Source organism: Phyllostomus discolor, chromosome X (genome assembly GCF_004126475.2).
Source record: "Phyllostomus discolor isolate MPI-MPIP mPhyDis1 chromosome X, mPhyDis1.pri.v3, whole genome shotgun sequence".
Taxonomy (NCBI): Eukaryota; Metazoa; Chordata; class Mammalia; order Chiroptera; family Phyllostomidae; genus Phyllostomus; species Phyllostomus discolor.
The window spans coordinates 83,198,504-83,216,886 of record NC_050198.1 but is presented as its reverse complement, the minus strand read 5'-3'; the positions used below and the strand labels follow the sequence as shown (position 1 = coordinate 83,216,886).

General features: G+C 38.3%; 1 protein-coding gene across 1 annotated transcript in view; it reads left to right on the top strand.

Moving 5' to 3' along the window:
- Nucleotides 1-18,383, top strand: part of GPC4 (glypican 4) — a 109,297-nt gene that overhangs the window by 86,648 nt on the left and 4,266 nt on the right. The window contains exons 3-6 of the mRNA XM_028522428.2: nucleotides 174-565; nucleotides 12,646-12,811; nucleotides 17,584-17,714; nucleotides 17,808-17,954. Coding sequence (XP_028378229.1) covers nucleotides 174-565; nucleotides 12,646-12,811; nucleotides 17,584-17,714; nucleotides 17,808-17,954 — 836 coding nt within the window. The remainder of the gene's footprint in view (nucleotides 1-173; nucleotides 566-12,645; nucleotides 12,812-17,583; nucleotides 17,715-17,807; nucleotides 17,955-18,383) is intronic.

Genomic DNA, 18,383 nt, shown 5'->3' with positions numbered 1-18,383 from the left:
AGATGCCAAATTCACCAAAAGAAATTCACCCTATTTCCAAGCATGTTTTTCTATTTAATTTCATGATTTTTGTTTTCAAATTTGCCTGAAAAGCACCTGATTATTTAATTATTGAAAACCCTCTTTTTCTCCCTCCCTCCCTCCCTCCCTCCCCTCTTTCTTTTTTGTTTTAGAATTCTTCAAAGAACTACTTGAAAATGCAGAGAAATCCCTGAATGATATGTTTGTGAAGACATATGGCCACTTATACATGCAAAACTCGGAGCTTTTTAAAGATCTCTTCGCAGACTTGAAACGCTACTATGTGGTGGGAAATGTGAACCTGGAAGAAATGCTAAATGATTTCTGGGCTCACCTTCTGGAGCGGATGTTCCGCCTGGTTAACTCCCAGTACCACTTCACAGATGAGTATCTGGAATGTGTGAGCAAGTATACTGAGCAGCTGAAGCCCTTTGGAGATGTCCCTCGGAAATTGAAGCTACAGATTACTCGTGCATTTGTAGCAGCCCGTACTTTTGCTCAAGGCTTAGCAGTTGCAAGAGATGTAGTAAGCAAAGTCTCTGTGGTAAGTGCTATTTGCATTCTGTGTTTTTGTTTTATTTTTTTAAAGATAGTTTGGGGGAGGTAGAAAAATAAATCAGTAGAATTCTATTGGCTCAGTAACACTCTTCTTTCCTTTTCTCTTCAATTCTTTTGCCTCTTTTCTCCTACACTTTGTGTTTACACTTGTACCTTATATAATTACAAACAATACTATGATGAACATCTTTATATATCATTGTCATTTTTTTCAGTGGATTTTTGGTAGCTATTTTTAGAAATAGGATATATGTTCAGTTTGGAACCTTAATTTAAAATGGGTTTAATACCTCCATACTCTTTTTTTTTTTAAATTTATAACTCATATTCCAGTTCCCTTCCAGAGGAAGTAACATATACAAGCAGGCTCCCCATTATGTTGTTTTGAGTGACTACATTTGAGCCTACTAGTTACAGTCTAGAAAAGCATTGAACATCCATTACTGCATGTTTCCTTGCTATGAGGTGTATCCAGAGTCCTTAACAACACAGCTTTCTATGACCATTAATGTGAACCACCAGCTCTTGACTCATGTATGGCTTTGTTTATAGTACTACCAGTAGGGAAAATGAAATTGCAATATGTGGGCTAACGTAGATGACATGAGTCACATTTTCCTCATTCATAAACTAAAGGAATTGGACTAGACTCGTATTTTTCAGAGTCTGTTCTTTGGAGCCAACAAAGGAGGTAATTCAGGTGCCTCCTTGAGGAGAGAGGCAAGGGAGATGGGTGTCTTCTAGTGGGTGAGAATCTGCATCTGTGACCTAACCTCCTGGCTCCACCAGAGAAGCTTTGCTTTCCTCATTTTTATGTTTGTAGGGTTTTGAGTAGGACTTCAAAGGGGGAAAGGTTCTGTGATTCCTTCACTCCCCTAACTCCCCAAGATGAAATTTTAAAACTTGAAGGCCTTTCCACTTCTACCCTTCCATCATTCAATACCAGTGAAGAAATAGAATATACTGGGCCAAAGTTATCTTTGCAAGATTTATCTTGGTGCTATCCTTTAGGCCCTCAAAGGAAAAGCCAAATTTTAGTCCATTTCTAAAACACGTGGAGACAAAATGTTAATAACTTATATTGGGTTGGCAAAAAAGTCCGTTACCTTTTTTCCCATAAAATAAAAGACACATTTTTTATTTTCGCCAAAAATTATTGATTTGGATATTTTGAGTGTGTCTGTTATCTTCCACTATCGGCTTCTAGTAGATAGAGGCCAGTAGTGCTGCTAAAAGTCTTCCAATGCATAAGACAGCCCTGCAGCATAGAATTGTTTGGCCAAAATGTCAATACTACCAAGAAACTTCACAAACCACTTTTGACATGTTCGATCAGTCATAGCACCTTCTCCATACGCCGCTTAAATCTTTTTTGCTTTTTATTGTATTTTTATCTTTCTTGAAATAATAAAGCATAATATGCCCAAAACATTGTGTATCTACTTCCATCTTCAGTATTAATATAGCTGTACAAAAATTCACCAATCTTAGTAAGGTTTTTTTTTTTTAGATTTTATTTATTTATTTTTAGAGAGAGGGGAAGGGAGAGAGAAAAAGAGGGGAGAAACATCTATGTGTGGTTGCCTCTTACGTGCCCCCTAGCAGGGACCTGGCCCACAACCCAGGCATGTGCCCTGACTGGGAATCAAACCGGTGACCCTTTGGTTCACAGGCCAGAGCTCAATCCACTGAGCCACACCAGCCAGGGCTTATAATGATTTTTTTTAATGCATGCTGATTTGACAGCTGTCACAATATAGTCTAACAAAATTGTCTCAAATGAAGTTAAAGACAACTAAGCACCACTAGAGCTGTAGCAGGGAAAAAACATAATGAACATTTTGGCCAACTCATTGCTTGCTTTGAGGACTAGGGAAAGGTCAATAAAAACTGAACAGCAATGCAAACACTAAATTAACAACCTGATTGCCTATCAGAGAATTCATTTAGAGTTAACATGATGATACAATGTATTGCCCAAACTGGAACACTAATTTAGATCAGGAGGTGCTTATTGATCATTATACCCAGACAACATGTGCTGCTAATTTTTAATAAGGCATCAGTACTGTCTTGGACAGACCAGGATGCATGGTTACCCTAGTTAGAAAGGAAACTAACATTCACCAAAGTGAAGATAGAGATTCTAAAGAATTGTGTGTTGTTAAAAAAAAAATAGGTGTCCATAGGATATTTTGTGTTAGAATTGGGTGATAATAAGGATTTGTTAATTAGTTACATTCATTATTACTGTTTTACTCTTCTCTCATCTCTGGGTCAATAACTTTCAGGAAACAATTCTTTCCAGCATGATTTTGTTTACTTTTTTTTCCTTCATGATATTTTCATTGTGAATTGCAAAATGTTGGGGCATATAAGGTTGGGTGGGAGCAAGTAGGGAGATCATGGCTATAATTGGAGGAATAATCTGGTTCCTGAACTTCTGCCAACCTCAGCAACCATTATTCATCTTAGAGATGCTCTTGTCAGAGTCCTTCAACAAAGGTGCAATTAACCCAAATCAGTTATTTTCAGTATAGTTCACTGAACATTTTCCCTCCTGCAACAATTTCTTGTGTTCATCCTAAGCTGAAGAGGTGGAAAAGTGCCACTGTGTGCTTTGTATGTCTGTGTGTATGTGTGTGTGTGGTCATGCAAGTGCAGAGAGGAAAATCAAGGAGGAGAACACCCCCTTGCAAGTGTTTGAATATTTGTGGTTTGTTTACATTAATCACCCACCTTCCTTTGAGTTGATTCTTAGGAAGAACCAGGCAGCTGGCTGAAGACTGTCTTGTTGTTAGCCGTATTTTGCAAGGTTGGAACCCCCTTAGGGAACTGAGATTCCAGAAAACCCAAGTTGGGGTGGAGGGTGGTTGATGAAACAAGGAAGCAGTTTAGAGACAACTCAGTGCAGTTTAAAAGATGAAGGGGTAGAAAAGCTTGCCATTGTCCACATCATCCCACCCCCCAAAGCTTAGAGAAAAGTAAAAAGTTGTGGCTTCTCTGTGTAGTATTCTTGACGTGGTTCTCAAAATTAATTGTGGAAAATCAGTAAGCTTGACTTTTGTTTTTAAGTTTCATATACCCTTACCTATGCAATAAAGAGTATGTGACCCAAAATGAAAGTCACAATCAATTTCTGATGGTCCTTTTGGTATGTTTTTTTTTTTTAAAGGAGGAAATAGATTTCTTGTTTAACATCGTATTGTTAAATTGTTTGAGAAAATTACTTTCTAAACATAACTCTAATTTTTAAAATCATCTGTATTCTATATTCATTGCAGTTTCCTATCTGCCTAAGAAATATTTGCATAGTTATGAGAATACAATGAATACAAGCTATACAGGTTATTTACTTTGAATAAACATTACTTGCCAATTGTTTAGTTGACAACACTGTTTTATAACTACTTTAAATGTTGTAAATGAAAACTTTTAAAAATATTTTACTTCAATACTGAGTTTCTTCTAGACTTAAGGACTGACTTGAAATCAAACTCTTCAACTAAGTTGGGTTATCAAAGTTATACATACAATAATAAGCCTTGACCAGCATGGCTGAGTTGACTGTGCATAGTCCCACAAAGCAAAAGGTTGGTGATTCGATTCCTGGTCAGGGTACATGCCTGGATTGTGGGCCAGGTCCCCCATTGGGGGCATGTGAGAAGCAACCAATCAGTGTTATTCTTTTGTACATCAGTGTTTCTTTCCCTTTCTTGCTCCTCGCCCCACTCTAAAAATAAGTAAAATTGTTTTAACAAATTATAAAATAATAATACACTCAGGAATTACATCAGCTTTTAAAGGTGCTAAAACACAAATTAGGTAAAAACATGTCAACTATGTAATATTTCTGATTAGAAGAAGCATGTAAGGAATACTTGGAAACATATTTCCCATTTGTTTCCCAGGCATAATTTTTGGAGTATGCCTACCAGTTAAACAGATTTTGTTTTGGATTTTTTGGGGGGTTTCTTCCTTTCTGTCTTTCTTTTCTTTTCTCTTTTCTTTTCATTTCTTTTCTTTCCTTTTTGAATGTATGGTGATAGAAGTAAACAGATTTTAAAATTTTTATTGAATTTAATGGGGTGACATTGGTTAATAAAATTATATACATTTCAAGTGTAGAAGTCTATAGTACATCACCTGTATATTGTATGATTGGTTTACCACCCCAAGTCAAGTCTCCTTCCATCACCGTTTTTCTCCCCATTACCCTCTTCTACCCCCCCCCCCCACCTCCCTTCTCCTCTGGTAATCACCATGTTGTTGTCTGTCTGTGAGTTTTTGTGTTTTTTTTTTTTTTTTAATTTGAGGTACAGCGGTATGGGGAAACCAATAAATGATCTGGCTCACAAAAACATTTCAAATTGAACATGTTGAATAATATACATTTGATTAGGAAAAGATGTAAGCTTGTCTACCAGTTTGGGTACCCAAGCAATGTTTTTTTCATATGGGTTCCCACTTCTGTCAACTGCTCTTCTAAACGTACAATAGTTTGCAGGTGAAACTAGAGCAGCCTAAGAGATGAATGTTCCTGCTTTTGGTGTCTAATAGAATTAATTACCTTGGGTCTGAAAAAGACCTTTCAGAGTAGAGAATGTATTTCCTAATTAAAGAGAGCCACCTCACCTACTTCATATATAAAGAGGTCTTTAATTTCAAATATGAAAAGCATCACTGCCTTGTGGCTAGTTATTGCATATTTAAAGATGTCTCCACTTTCTTTTTATGAGTGTATGACCTGCTTTTCCAGCTCACTTTTGTAACAAAAGGGTTGCAGACATACATTGAACAATGATTTGATAATCATTAAACTTTTTAAAACAATCTTCACCGGAGGATATGTTTTTATTCATTTTAGAGAGAGGGGAAGGGGTGAGGGATGAGAGAGATTGGTTGTCATACATGCCCTGACTGGAAATTGAATCCACAACCTTTTAGTTTACTGGACAATACTCCAACCTACTGAGCCACTTATCCAGGGCTGATTATCACTAAGCTTTTTTTTTTTCTTAAGATAATTTATTAGGCTTATTTTGAAAGCCCTTAGACATTAACTATGTATTATTTCTTTCTGTGTAGTTTTTAAAACTATACTTTATTGATTATGCTATTGCATTATCACTAAACTTTTTTTAAAGGCCATTCACCCAAGCAAGCTTAACTAGCTTCAAGGTAAAGTCACTTCTTAGCTGAAGTATATTTGTCTTGCTTCAGCTTGTCTGGGCCCACAACATCCAGTGGTTTCAGCTTACTCCATTGAGTTTTACAATTCAAACTACAGAAAAGTCACATTAATTAGTAACAGATGGTTCACTAATACCCTGCTGCTACACATCTTTGTATTACTTATGCCATCTTTACTTGTCATGGTTCATGACACATTTTTATTTACCTGCTTGTAGCAGCAGTTTTGCCTGGAAGGATGAAGTGTCTTGTGGTCTTTCACAAATGCACAAGTGGTTACATGTACCATGAAAATTAACAGATCCTATGCCAGAGAGAGTTGCATTTTCATGGTTTCAGTTAACACTGACATAATGGGACTATGTCTACACCCCCTCCCCAAACTATAGGGACTATAATTAGAAGTTGGTACCTTATCATTGTGATGTCTAAATGACTGTCCTTCCTTGAAAACAATTTCCATCGCTCCACCCTTATTTCCATCTACTTACAATTCCCAACACCTACAAAGTACTACATGAATGATGTTGCCCCTTCTCTGAATCATTGTAAATACAAATTTTATAAATTTTCAATGTAAAAAGCTTTTAGGAAGCAAAGTGTAGACATTTCTTGAACTATTAATATTCTTTTTCACTCACAACCTAACAACTGGAATTGCAGGAGGAAGGTGGGACTCTTGCTATACCGGGGCTGTAGATGGTGATGGTAGGAGTATGGAAAGAAAGTGTTAAGGACTGAATAAATGGAGATCATACACTCTCAAATAGAGCACTCTACAAGGGGGCCCATGCAGTGATGCTTTGACTTCTAGGTAATAAGGGAGTCTAATAATTTAAAACCAAAAACAAGACAAACTTTCAAGTGTTTATACATTTTGTTATGTTTTTAACATCCTGTTATTGGGAAAATAGGAACAGCTCCTCCTTTCTTTGCATGTGTATTGACTTCAAACCTAGTTAGGAAGTTGTCGAATAAACTCATCACATTTCACCACATGTTTGGGTTCCTTATCTCTTTCTTTGACTATAATTTTTGGAAATATTTCCTGTTAGTGTTATTAGGTGCTTATGTTACCAAGGAACAGATAAAATCAAGACCTTTTTCTGTTTGTTTGGTACTGTTAGCTGTGCAGGACAAAAATGTTGCATTGAATGTATGTTAGGAACTGAAATAAACTAAAAGGAAATGTGTTTTTAACTTCAGTGTGGCATGTTGACTGCCATTACTTTACAATGTAGCCTAAGGCTCATTTTAAATTACTCATATGAGATGTAGGCTACAAGAAGAGTACTGCTTGAGTCCTTTTTTTCTTTTTTTCAGGATGCTTGCAGTAGTTTTTAATGTGGTATTTGGAAAATACAGATTATTTTGTAGAAAGTCGCAATGCATTTAGAAGAGTCTTTGCAGAGAAAGGGACTTTTCTGCAAAGGCTTTTTATAGCAGAAGTGGTGTGCATATGTCATATTAAATGTATATCCTGAGGAAGGCAGGGATGAGTATTTTTAAAAAAGAATTTATTTATTTATTTTAGAGAGGGGAGGGGAGGGAGAAAGAGAGGGAGAGAAACATCAAAGTATGGATGCCTCTTGTGCGCCCCCTACTGGGGACCTGGCCTGCAACCCAGGCAAGTGCCCTGACTGGGGATCAAACTGGTAACCTCTCTGTTCTCAGGCCAGTATTCAATCCACTGAGCCACAAGCCAGGGCAGGAATGAGTATTTTCAAAAGTCTTAGTAAGTTAAATAGGAAATAAGGATGCTTTTCCCAACTGACTTTTATCGTGAAACATAGACAGTCTCCTAAAATCTAAGTTCTAAGATGCCTCCTAGAATTATCTTCACATTTAGAAAGAGCTGGGTAAGTCTTGATGGATTTTATAAGGCCTGAAAAGCAGCTACTGATAGTATTGTAATTTGTAGGTCAATAACACATTGATTTTGTTAGTATACAAGTACTGAATTCACATAAAGATCTCTTTTATTATACTGCTTCCTGAAAAGTAAACAAATCAAACCACCTCATTCTTAGATAATAATGTCAAAACATTTCTCTTGCATAAATAACTCCCCACTATCTAGTAGAGATTGATAATCACTGAATTATCAATTAAAAGTGCTACATTTTAGCTGAATTCTTTCAAAATGTTAAATATTTGGCCATATATGTTATTCTCTGTTTTGTTCAAGTGAAATATTTCCATCTTGAGCAGTGTTTACTTGAGCCTTTGACTTCTCTGTGAGCAAGTGTTGGTGAGTGATGTGATATATCTATATCTAGATGTATATTTGTGTATATGTTTCTATGTACATATGTATTCATGTTTTTATAATCCCTGTAGCATATTGAACCTTTTGAAGGAGAAAGCATTGGCTGAGTAAGTCATTATTGTTTATTATTAAAGTATCCTGTCAATATATTGTTTTATATAAAACAGTTGCATGCTAACTTACTCTCCAACATAAAGGCTGATCCATTTGGTCAATAAATTTGACAACCGCAGATTCTTCCTAGAAAACATCCAGCCTCATAGCTGAGTGTTCACTTCACTGTGTGTAGATACCCTGTACTAGGTCTAGTAGCTATGGAGAAGGACTAGCTCCATGTGCTTCCCCCAGGGTTCCCATAGTCTATCACTGACAAGAGACCATTCAGATAACCATCAAGGGAGTCCAGTGTACCTGCGCTAGAACCAAACTGCCTGGGCTCGTCTTGGCCACTTATTTATTGGAAAACCTGGTGTGAGCACCTTACTCTCTGTAGGCCTTTGGTCCTCATCTGTGAAATGAAATGATGAACTCATTCCATATAATTTTTAAGGCTTTATATGAGTTAAAACATGTAAAGCACTTAGAACACAGCCTGGTACATATAACTATTTAAGTATATAATACAAATGAATAAAATCCAATAAAAGTTATCAGTACACAAGTTATTGTGACAAAGAACATAATATTTTTCTTTCAATTCTTGACATCAAGATTTTCATGATCATAAAACCATAGGAATTACAGAAGCATTTTCTCTGAGAACATTAATTCATTCTTTGTGTTTGTGGTTTAAGGTGGGGGGAGGGAGGACTGTTCAGTTATCCTTTTTCCTGTTCTTTCTCAATATCATTTTGAGAAACTATTCAATCTCTGAGAGGTCTGAAAAATGTGACTTTCATAAAAGCAATCAGAGCTCTACCTGACTCCTACCTGAGCCCCAAGGGTCTGGAGGTCCCTGACATCTGGGTTCGACTGACCCTTCAAAACAAGAAGAAAATATATCAAATGCTGGTCAAGAGCTGTGACTCAAGGGAACGATCATTGATTCTTTTCTTTTCTTTTTCTTAAAGATTTTATTCGTCCATTTTTAGGGAGGGGAGAGGGAGAGAGAGAGAGGGAGAGAGGGAGAAACATCAATGTGCGGTTGCTGGGGGCCATGGCCTTGCAACCCAGGTATGTGCCCTGATTGGGAATCGAAACTGCAACACTTTGGTTCGCAGCCCGTGCTCAATCCACTGATCTATGCCAGCCAGGGGTGATCATTGATTATTTTCAATGGCATGTCATGCCATAGAGAATCAGTACATAACTAAGGATTATAGTAAGGCCTTGGAGTATGGTTACCCTTTTGTTAAACCTCATATGGCATGATCTACCACTTGGTCTTAAGTCTTCTGGAATAAAACTACTTCCATGCATTGCTTCTTACCAAGAAGAAAGTCTAGGCAGCCATTTTGTTTAGCCACTGGGGTAGTCTAGAGCCGGAACATAGAGCTAGTCTTTGGCACTTTAAGTGTACCATCCTCAGCTTGGGCAGGTTGGCAGGAGTGCGGACCCAGGGTCTGAGGGGTGGTTGCATTATTGGCTTTTTCTCTGGGTTTTGTGACTGCTTTATAACTCTTCTCTTATATTAGTGCCTCATCCCACATGAGGGGTTTATTTCCCAGGTTCTGAATTTCCTTCATGCAAAGTACTGCATGGTGGTCTGATTAGTGCTTGTGAGACAAAAGACAGATTTTCTCCAACTTTGGTATTTCATATGTCTTTTCTCGTCTCAGCTTTCTTATAACTTCCCCGTTTCTCTTTTCAGTTCTGGTATTATTTAGTGTTTCTATAGAATGTTAGAGCTGAGTTGCTTGTGATCATTTTAGGAGTTATACAACAAATCATGTGCAGAGCAGAATGAAATGGAAAAATTTTGCCTAATCCAGTTTCATAATCTTTATTTATTAAATGTCTACTGTGTCTTTTAGTGTGGTCTCTGTTTTTAAATCTTGAGCCGTCAACATGTTTTAGGACCGGGTCCTACAAGATCTGCATAAGTAATTTAGACTTATAAGAATACAATGGACTGCTTCCTTGAGTTAAAAAAGAAAAAGAATGGGAAAGAACTTATTTGAACAAATATTTCTCAAATATAACTATTGAGTTTTAAATTTTCACTTATTTCCTAAAGGCCTATAGTGTTTTGGAATATATTCATGTTTTCTAGAAGAGGTTCCATATTCTAAAGTGGAAATTCCTACTTGCCTTGTTAACTAATCACAAATACATTCCAGAATAATCCTTGGCAAATAGCAGGTGCTCAATAACTACTTGTTGACACTTTCGCCTTCCACTTTTCTTCTTACTATGATGTTGTTCCTCTTAAACATACTATTCAACAACTGTCATGTGCTATTGTATGATTTTTCATAGGCATTTACATAGTAACTCTTTATCTCTCTAAAATCCAGCCATTTAGCAGTCTCACCAATGTGGATCCTAACTAAAGTAAAGAAGGAAACTGATGCCTACTAGTATAGTTTCACATATTCTGTTTAAGAATACAGGGCAGCATCCATGTGGGAAATCTTCTCATCACAAAGGTTTCATAAGGTGTGCAGTGCTGGAATCAAATGTATCAGAGTGGCTGTCAGCAAGTTGATTAATCTCTTTGGCTTTGGTTTTCTTATCCCTTAAATGTGAGATCTGTACCCAGTGAACTCTGAGGTCCCTTCCAACTCTAAGACTTCTACGATCCTGTGATTCTTAAGCTGCCTGTTCTTTCCAGGCCTTCTTTGCTCATCTGTAAAATGAGGGAGTGGACAGTATCAAAGTCCTAACTATATGTGACTTATTTGAAGGAATGAACTAACTATCTAGAAAATCTAGCTCTCTAGAGTGGCCATTCCTCCAGGACTGGTTAGCTAAGATATTACTGTACAGTAATATGTAGTCAAAAGGACTAATTTAATGCCTAGGAAAATATTCGGGACTGTTTTTTTTTTTTTTTTTTTTCTGAGAAAATCCTACTTATTCATAGGGAATGTCAACTTTAGTGTGTATAGTTGCCATTTTGTGTGTTTTCTTTTCCCCCCTTTTAGGTTAGAGTTCTGTTTGAGATAAGAGGGAGTTTGTGTGTGCATCATGTAGGAGTCCAGCAGGGTTAAGTTTTTCTCCTGACAGTACTAGGCACCCCATTCCTTTTCCTCAGGGCACTGTTGATAAGTGGTATCCAATGCCACAACCAGAGCAGGTGAAGTGCACTCCTGGGCTGCCCTGCATCCCAGCTTCTGTTCTCTTGCAGTGGTATCTGCCATTACAAGTCTGTTTGCAGAGCTGGCTGGTACTGATAGAGAGGAATGCACTAATGCTCTGATACTGACTCCAAAAGAGGAGGGTGGAGCAGAGAGGATGAGAAGACCAGAACATTTGGTTAGCTGTCCATGTGTGATACCTAGCCATACTCCTTTCTAAGCACTGATGGAAATGAGTAACAGAGTGAATATCAGCAATTCTATATCCAAGACAATTTTACCTTATGGAAGTAGGAAGATGAAGCTAAGTCTCATTTCTCTGCAGAGGATGGCCAACCCAATGTAGTTTAGTGTTCTTTTTACTCTAGCCACGTTCTTGTTCATGAACTTTTAGTAACCCTGTCATATGTTGTCTTGTTTCTGCTTAGTGTTGAAGCCCCTTTCATTCTGTCCACGCACTCCTTCCTATGCAGCCATCCTTATTTCCCACAATTCCTCAACCCCATTCTAAGATGCCACAGTATATTTGGTACATTTTCTTGCAGCTTTTATTCATTTAATTCTTTCTAACTCGGTGTTCTTCCTCATTACTTAAATTCAACCCCTTCTTCAAAATTTAACTGAAGTCCCATGTCTTTCATCAGGTGTTCCCTGAGAACTCTGTGCTTTACTGCTTCCAAGCCTTGGAAGGCCCTCACATGACCCCAAATTTAAATTTATTCATGTTCTTCCCTATAGAATACATTAATTTTGCCTCCTGCACAGCTGTAGGCATAGAATGGAGTACATACTGAATACCTTTCTAAACCTTGATGGGGGAGTGTTAAGTTTCAAAGACAGTCTGTACTCAGTGTTGTTGTTTTAAAAGGAAAATGCAGTCGTGTTTCAATCCGGCAAGGCAAACACAGTGATGGTAGAGGCCATAGTTTACCATGCATGGAGGGCAGGTAAAGGTAGTCTCTACTACTCTATCTCATGGATGATCCTGGGAAATTATTTGTAGGACTTTGAAATAATTGAGTCATTTAACATAAGAGTGAGTGTGTATGTGAGAAAGAGAGACAGAGATTGAAAGACAGGGAAGAAGAATGAGGGTTTACAGGGTGGAAGATACATGGAGCTTGGTTATTTAAGGTAATACAACATTCATTCTTACACCCCCTTCCCACCACACACCTTTTTTTAAAAACATCTAATCTTGCTGTATTTCACCTCTTCAGGAAGCAGTCCAGGCCTGCTAAATGATCCATCACAGTGCATTCTTAACTGAAATTCATGGCCAAACCTTCAAGGTCAGATTGATAGACTTGCAATTTCTGTGTCTGTCTTTGCCCCCAACACTGTCTCTTTCTTGTCCCAAATTAGGTAAATCCCACAGCCCAGTGTACCCATGCCTTGTTGAAGATGATTTACTGCTCCCACTGCCAGGGTCTAGTGACTGTGAAGCCATGTTACAACTACTGCTCGAACATCATGAGAGGCTGTTTGGCCAACCAAGGAGATCTTGATGTTGAGTGGAACAATTTCATAGGTGAGCAAGCGATTAATGTATTTGTATCACTGAAAATACCTCAGCTTCCTGCTAAAAGGAATATTGTGATTGTCAGGTATGAAATCTTTGTTCAGTATTTAATGTTTGCCAGTGTTCTAAGTGTACTGAAAGTTCATACCATTCTACAAGTAAACATTCTCCAATACGGTGGCATTTCTGTAGATATTAGACACAGTGACTACCAAGTTTGAATAATGAAAAAGTGACTTTTTGACATGTCTCCCCTAAAGGTCAGATTTGGTTGTGCATCATAGGCTTGCATCTGTGTACAGTAAATACTGATGTACAATAATTACTGTGCTCTGGAAGTGGCTTTTAAACTGTTATATCTGTTACACTGCACCCAGATGTTCTGCAAACTGGCCAGATGCCCATTGGATATTTGCACCAGGTGAAATCTGACTGTAGACATTCAGGGGTTCTCTTTCTGTGGAGGATTTAATAATAACAGACTGATCTGGTGAGAATGGAAAAACTTTTTGCCCTGTGATCATTTTAGAGGTAAATATTCTCGCACATACTTAAAACCTACAAAACTATCACTGGAACCCAGACAGCAATGTAAGTTAAGGGGCCAGATTCTGAGAGGGTTAATTATGACTTGTGTGGAAGGACAAATTAAGGATGATTTAATGTCCAGTCATCGAGTCCCTTGATGCCTACCTAACACATGTTAGTCCTGAACCATCAGTGCTGAAGCTCCACATGCAGAGGGTCTAGTGAGGCCACACACACATGCTAACAACTCACACAAACTAATGCAGATTTTTCCCCATCCCCCAGCCACATTTGGGTAGTTGCAGAATTTGAGTGTCTTTATGAGCACCTATTTTTCACTTATTTGTCCACATCATGGGAACATGTATGCAATTTGCAAGGTTTTTTTTTTTTTTTGGTAGGGGAATTGGCAGTGGGGAATGCCTTTTTAGTCTGCATGAGAGCTAATTACCATATTAACTCTGTTTGAAAGTGCATCAATAAATTGGCTCCAACAGATTCTGAGAACACTGACACAAGAAAAAAAAAGATGTGAATATTAAGCACTTCAGCACAATTGTAGCCTAAATAGCTCAAAGCTAGAAGACCTGAAAAAAATCTTTTACACACAGAAAAGCAGAATCCCATGAAAGGGAAGGCGTAAGACCAGCAAAGACACACACGCATAAATGGCACATCATGCCCAGAATGAAGCCATGGGAGAGAGTGTTGCTTTAAAATATTTCCCATGGAAATAAAAGCCCATGGCATTTGCAGATCTAAAGTTGACTTTTTTCTTTCCCTTTTTTTTAATCCCATTGTCACTCCACACCCAAATGTCATGTTTGCAATTTATTTTTGCTAAATTTATTTTTTAAGTCACTTAACTTTTTAACTTCACCCTATATAACTTCTATTGCAGTAGTTCTCTGGGCAAAGGAGTAGAATTTACCACATGGTACCAAAAACAAATGTATGGTGATAGTGATCTAGTGTTGCTTGCTAAGTTTTCTGCAGACACATCAGGAATAAGGTGCAGAGTGGCATGCCCCTTGTGTTATTCTGGTATTTTTATATTCTGGCCAAAACTGTAACTCTTATCTGTGTATTAAAATAAAAGTTCTACATACCTTTCCCAAGATTATGCAGGTCCACCCTCATCAAATCAAAGCCAGACTTGGCTTGCTTGATAAACATTTTCAACAAGGTACCCTAAAACAAGGAGGACTTAAATTGCTGTGCTGTTCTTGTTGTGTGTTTTTAAAATTACATTTGTTATTTTTCAATAAATAAAATTAAACCCAAGTGAAAATTGATAGGATTTCTGAATCAATTTTCCTTGGTTATTTTAAATGATACTTTTTGGACGGTTGAGGTGTATAATTGTATCTAAACTTGATGTTTAATGGTTATTTTAGTCTTTATTTTTAAAAACCTGATATAAAAGGCCAGGAATGATATACGTTACTTTTCAGTGCTTTTCATGAATTTTCACAATGCTCTAATTGATTTGCTCTGTGACTGCAGAAATTGGTCCCAATTTACCTACCTCTGCTACATGTGCTATAAGTTATTGGGGTTTTTTGCTAAGAATTTTTTTCTCTTTAAGTGATAGCAGTTAATGAATGGTTGAAGGTTCCCCCCCAGTTCTTTAAATCAGATCTTGGGGTTAAGTCAATAAACTGCCTTTTGTTCTTCTAGTCCTGTCGTGAGGCTGAAGATGTGGGTTTCTGATTATTGGAAGCACAGTGCAGAAGGAATCACTTTCCCTCATGAGAAGGGATGGCCTCATTGCTGGGGGAATGGGGGGAGCAGTGCTGAGATCCTGAGCCCTGGAATCCTACTGTTGAACTAGATGCTTTCAGAGACTCAAGGATGAGTTTTTCAAATCTGCCTTCTGGTTGCCATGCCCTCCCTTTCCTCTCTCTAACTGCATCTATTCAGGTATTGTCAGCCTTTATCAGGGTGGATCCAAATATTTGAAACACCATGGGCTTGGTTTTGTAGTCACTTCTATGAAACCTTTAGTTTGAATATACTCCCTGCCCACCCCACCCCCAACCAAAAAAAACCACACAATTTCTGGAGAGTCATAAGCTACACTCAGGTACCACTTGTTCTCTGTCACATACTGTAGTAGTGCTAACATTGTTGGACTTGTAGCCACCCTTATTAATGTCTCATTTTGCTGCCAGCAGGAATTTAGTGGTAGGATATTGGGATTGCTGGTGGAGACACCAGCCAGTTCCTGGCAGGAGGCAGACAGTCAAATGACACCTTGTGGTTTAGATGGACCAGAATAAAACCAAAACTCCAAACCCACTGCCTTTGGACTTTGCTTGGTGCTTCTGATCAGGGCTGGCTGCTGTAAGGAAGAGCCCAGTTGATAGCCAATCATGACTTTTCCCCAGGGGTTAGGGGCAGCTTTGGCTCCTGGGCTGCAGGCCACATGCAGAACGTGCCCTCATTTGCATTCTTCAGCCGTGCAGCACACAACGCCATGGCACCGGCCCCAACAAAGGCCCAGCTTCACTCTCCATTCCCAGGCCCTTGTGTATGCCGGCAGGCTCAGAGTTTACAAAGACGCCAAACAGCCAGTGAATTGGGGTTTATGTTTCCTTTCAGTCTTTCACAAACACATTAGTGATCTGGCTTTTTCCTCAGCACTCGGGGAATAAGTAGTTACAAAATGTGCTGTTTTCTGTTGTTTAAATTCTGCATTTTTGGATGTTTATTATCTGTTTATTCATAATATTTTTACTTGGAGCAAGGGCTGACTTCTCAGCTACGAAGGAATATGCTTTCTGTACATGGCAGCCCTGCTGCTTTGACAGTGATGAACACAGTGAAGTTGTGCTCCACTTGTTTACAAAAGTCTGCTTTTGCTAGCACATCAAAAGCATTTTTTCTCTCCTCTAGTACAATGGTATATTCATGCTGGCAGCCTTTACTTAGAGGTTGGAAGCATCACTTTATTGGTGCTTACCACAATGCAATTTGAAACTTCATTTGTTATTACTTGTAAAAAAATTGCATTTTACGGAAATCTATTTGTGGTTTGTGACATCGGAATTGTAGTTCAGAGGAATGACCCTGTGCTTTAAAATGCTATGCTGCATTTGTTCTAGGTTGAAGGTGAAAGGTTGATGACCAAATTTGGTTTCATTGATATGCTGATGTTGAAACTCCTTTTCATTGGAAAGCTTACGTGTAGAAGTTCAGCCATGGCCTACAGTGCTGTTTGAGTACATACATAATCTTCTGGAAATTAGCCTTTCTTTCCAGCAGCTGTCCTCAGACTACCTGAAGGCTGTGGATAATGTGGGCCTAACTATCCTTTTCCTGCCATGCTTTAAGCAGTAAAGAAGAAAGGGGAGAAATTATGTTTCTAGTTTCTTCCAATTTTTCGAAATATCTACAAGGCCAAAATACTAAATCTCATAATCCCAACAAACATGAATGACAAGAAAACAAGTAGAGTGTATTTTATTTAAGATATTCAATGTATACTAACTAAAAAATTCCAGACTTCTCCAGCATGTAAAAGTGACTTACAGAGTGATCCATGAAAATGCACTGTGAGTACATGGTTTGTGTGGACCCCTTGTGCTGTCTTTTCACTCAGAGAGGAACATCTTTTGCTTTTAAATAAATCAAGGCCCTTATACTTGAAATGGGCAGTTTCTCTTATTCCAAAAATTGCAGTTTTCAAAATTTTCATTATTTAAAGTCATTAGAATTTGCTGGAATGCTTCTATTTGTGTTTTCTGTGCACTCAGGCATCTAGCAGAGTTTCATGAGGGGGAAAAAGTAAGAGTTGGTATGCCAGTGTTTTCACTGATGTATATTTTTGACTCTTGTAAATGGAATCTAAAATGAAAGGCTCCTAGGAAGTCTGGAAGAACTACCATGTTATTCTACCACCAGCTTTAGGTTTGTCTGCTGGGAGCTAGCTCAGAGCCTTACAGTGACAGCCACTGACACATGAAGGAATGCCTCATCGGTATAATAGAAGTTTCCTGATTGGGTTTCCTTGCTGCAGAGTGAAATGTTCATCTGGCCACCGTACATTTTAGAGAGTTGGCGATACATAATGATGCAGTGGAGTTTAGTGTAAATAGAAATAGATATAAAAACATGAATTAATTATGATGCGTGCCTTCCCTCTACCTCCACAACAAACAAGAACAGTAAAATGATCAGCCTGATTACCTAAGGATGAACTAATGATTTACTTTTTATGCTGTATTATTCTTCCCCAAACCTCACGTTAGATGCTATGCTGATGGTGGCAGAGAGGCTAGAGGGCCCTTTCAACATTGAATCAGTCATGGATCCCATTGATGTGAAGATTTCTGATGCTATTATGAACATGCAGGACAATAGTGTGCAAGTGTCTCAGAAGGTAAAGAGGGCAGGATACTGGAAAGGGGAAACTCAGGCCCACTCCAGCTTTTGATGTGACTTCCCTAATATGATCATACTTGCTCTAATGCAGGTTTTCCAGGGATGTGGACCCCCCAAGCCCCTCCCAGCTGGACGAATTTCCCGTTCCATCTCGGAAACTGCCTTCAATGCCCGCTTCAGACCATATCACCCCGAGGAACGCCCAACCACAGCAGCTGGCACTAGTTTGGACCAACTGGTAAGCACACTGTTAAGAATGGCCATTTAATGACAAAACACAGAAAACATTTGTTCAAAATGCAGTTTTAGTTGGAAGGTTTACAAGTGTGGGTCTTACAGGTAAAACTTTTTAAGCACATTGAATGTGAGCATTGGTAAATCTCCCTCTTTCAATTTTCTAGCTCAGCAAATTCATAAATATTTGAGGAAGTATGTGCAATAAGTCTTATCTCAAACCCGCCTGCTGTTTTACCATGTATTTACTAAGCATCTACTATGAGCCCATCACTGTGCTAGTTACAGGGTCACTTTGAGGAATAAGACAGGTCCTTGTTCTGAAAAAGCCCCAACAGAGAGGGACATGCAGACAATCCAGCTTACTAAGATGATAACTAGTAAATTGATAGGATGGGAGAAGGATAAGAAAATATAAGCAGGCTGCTTTATA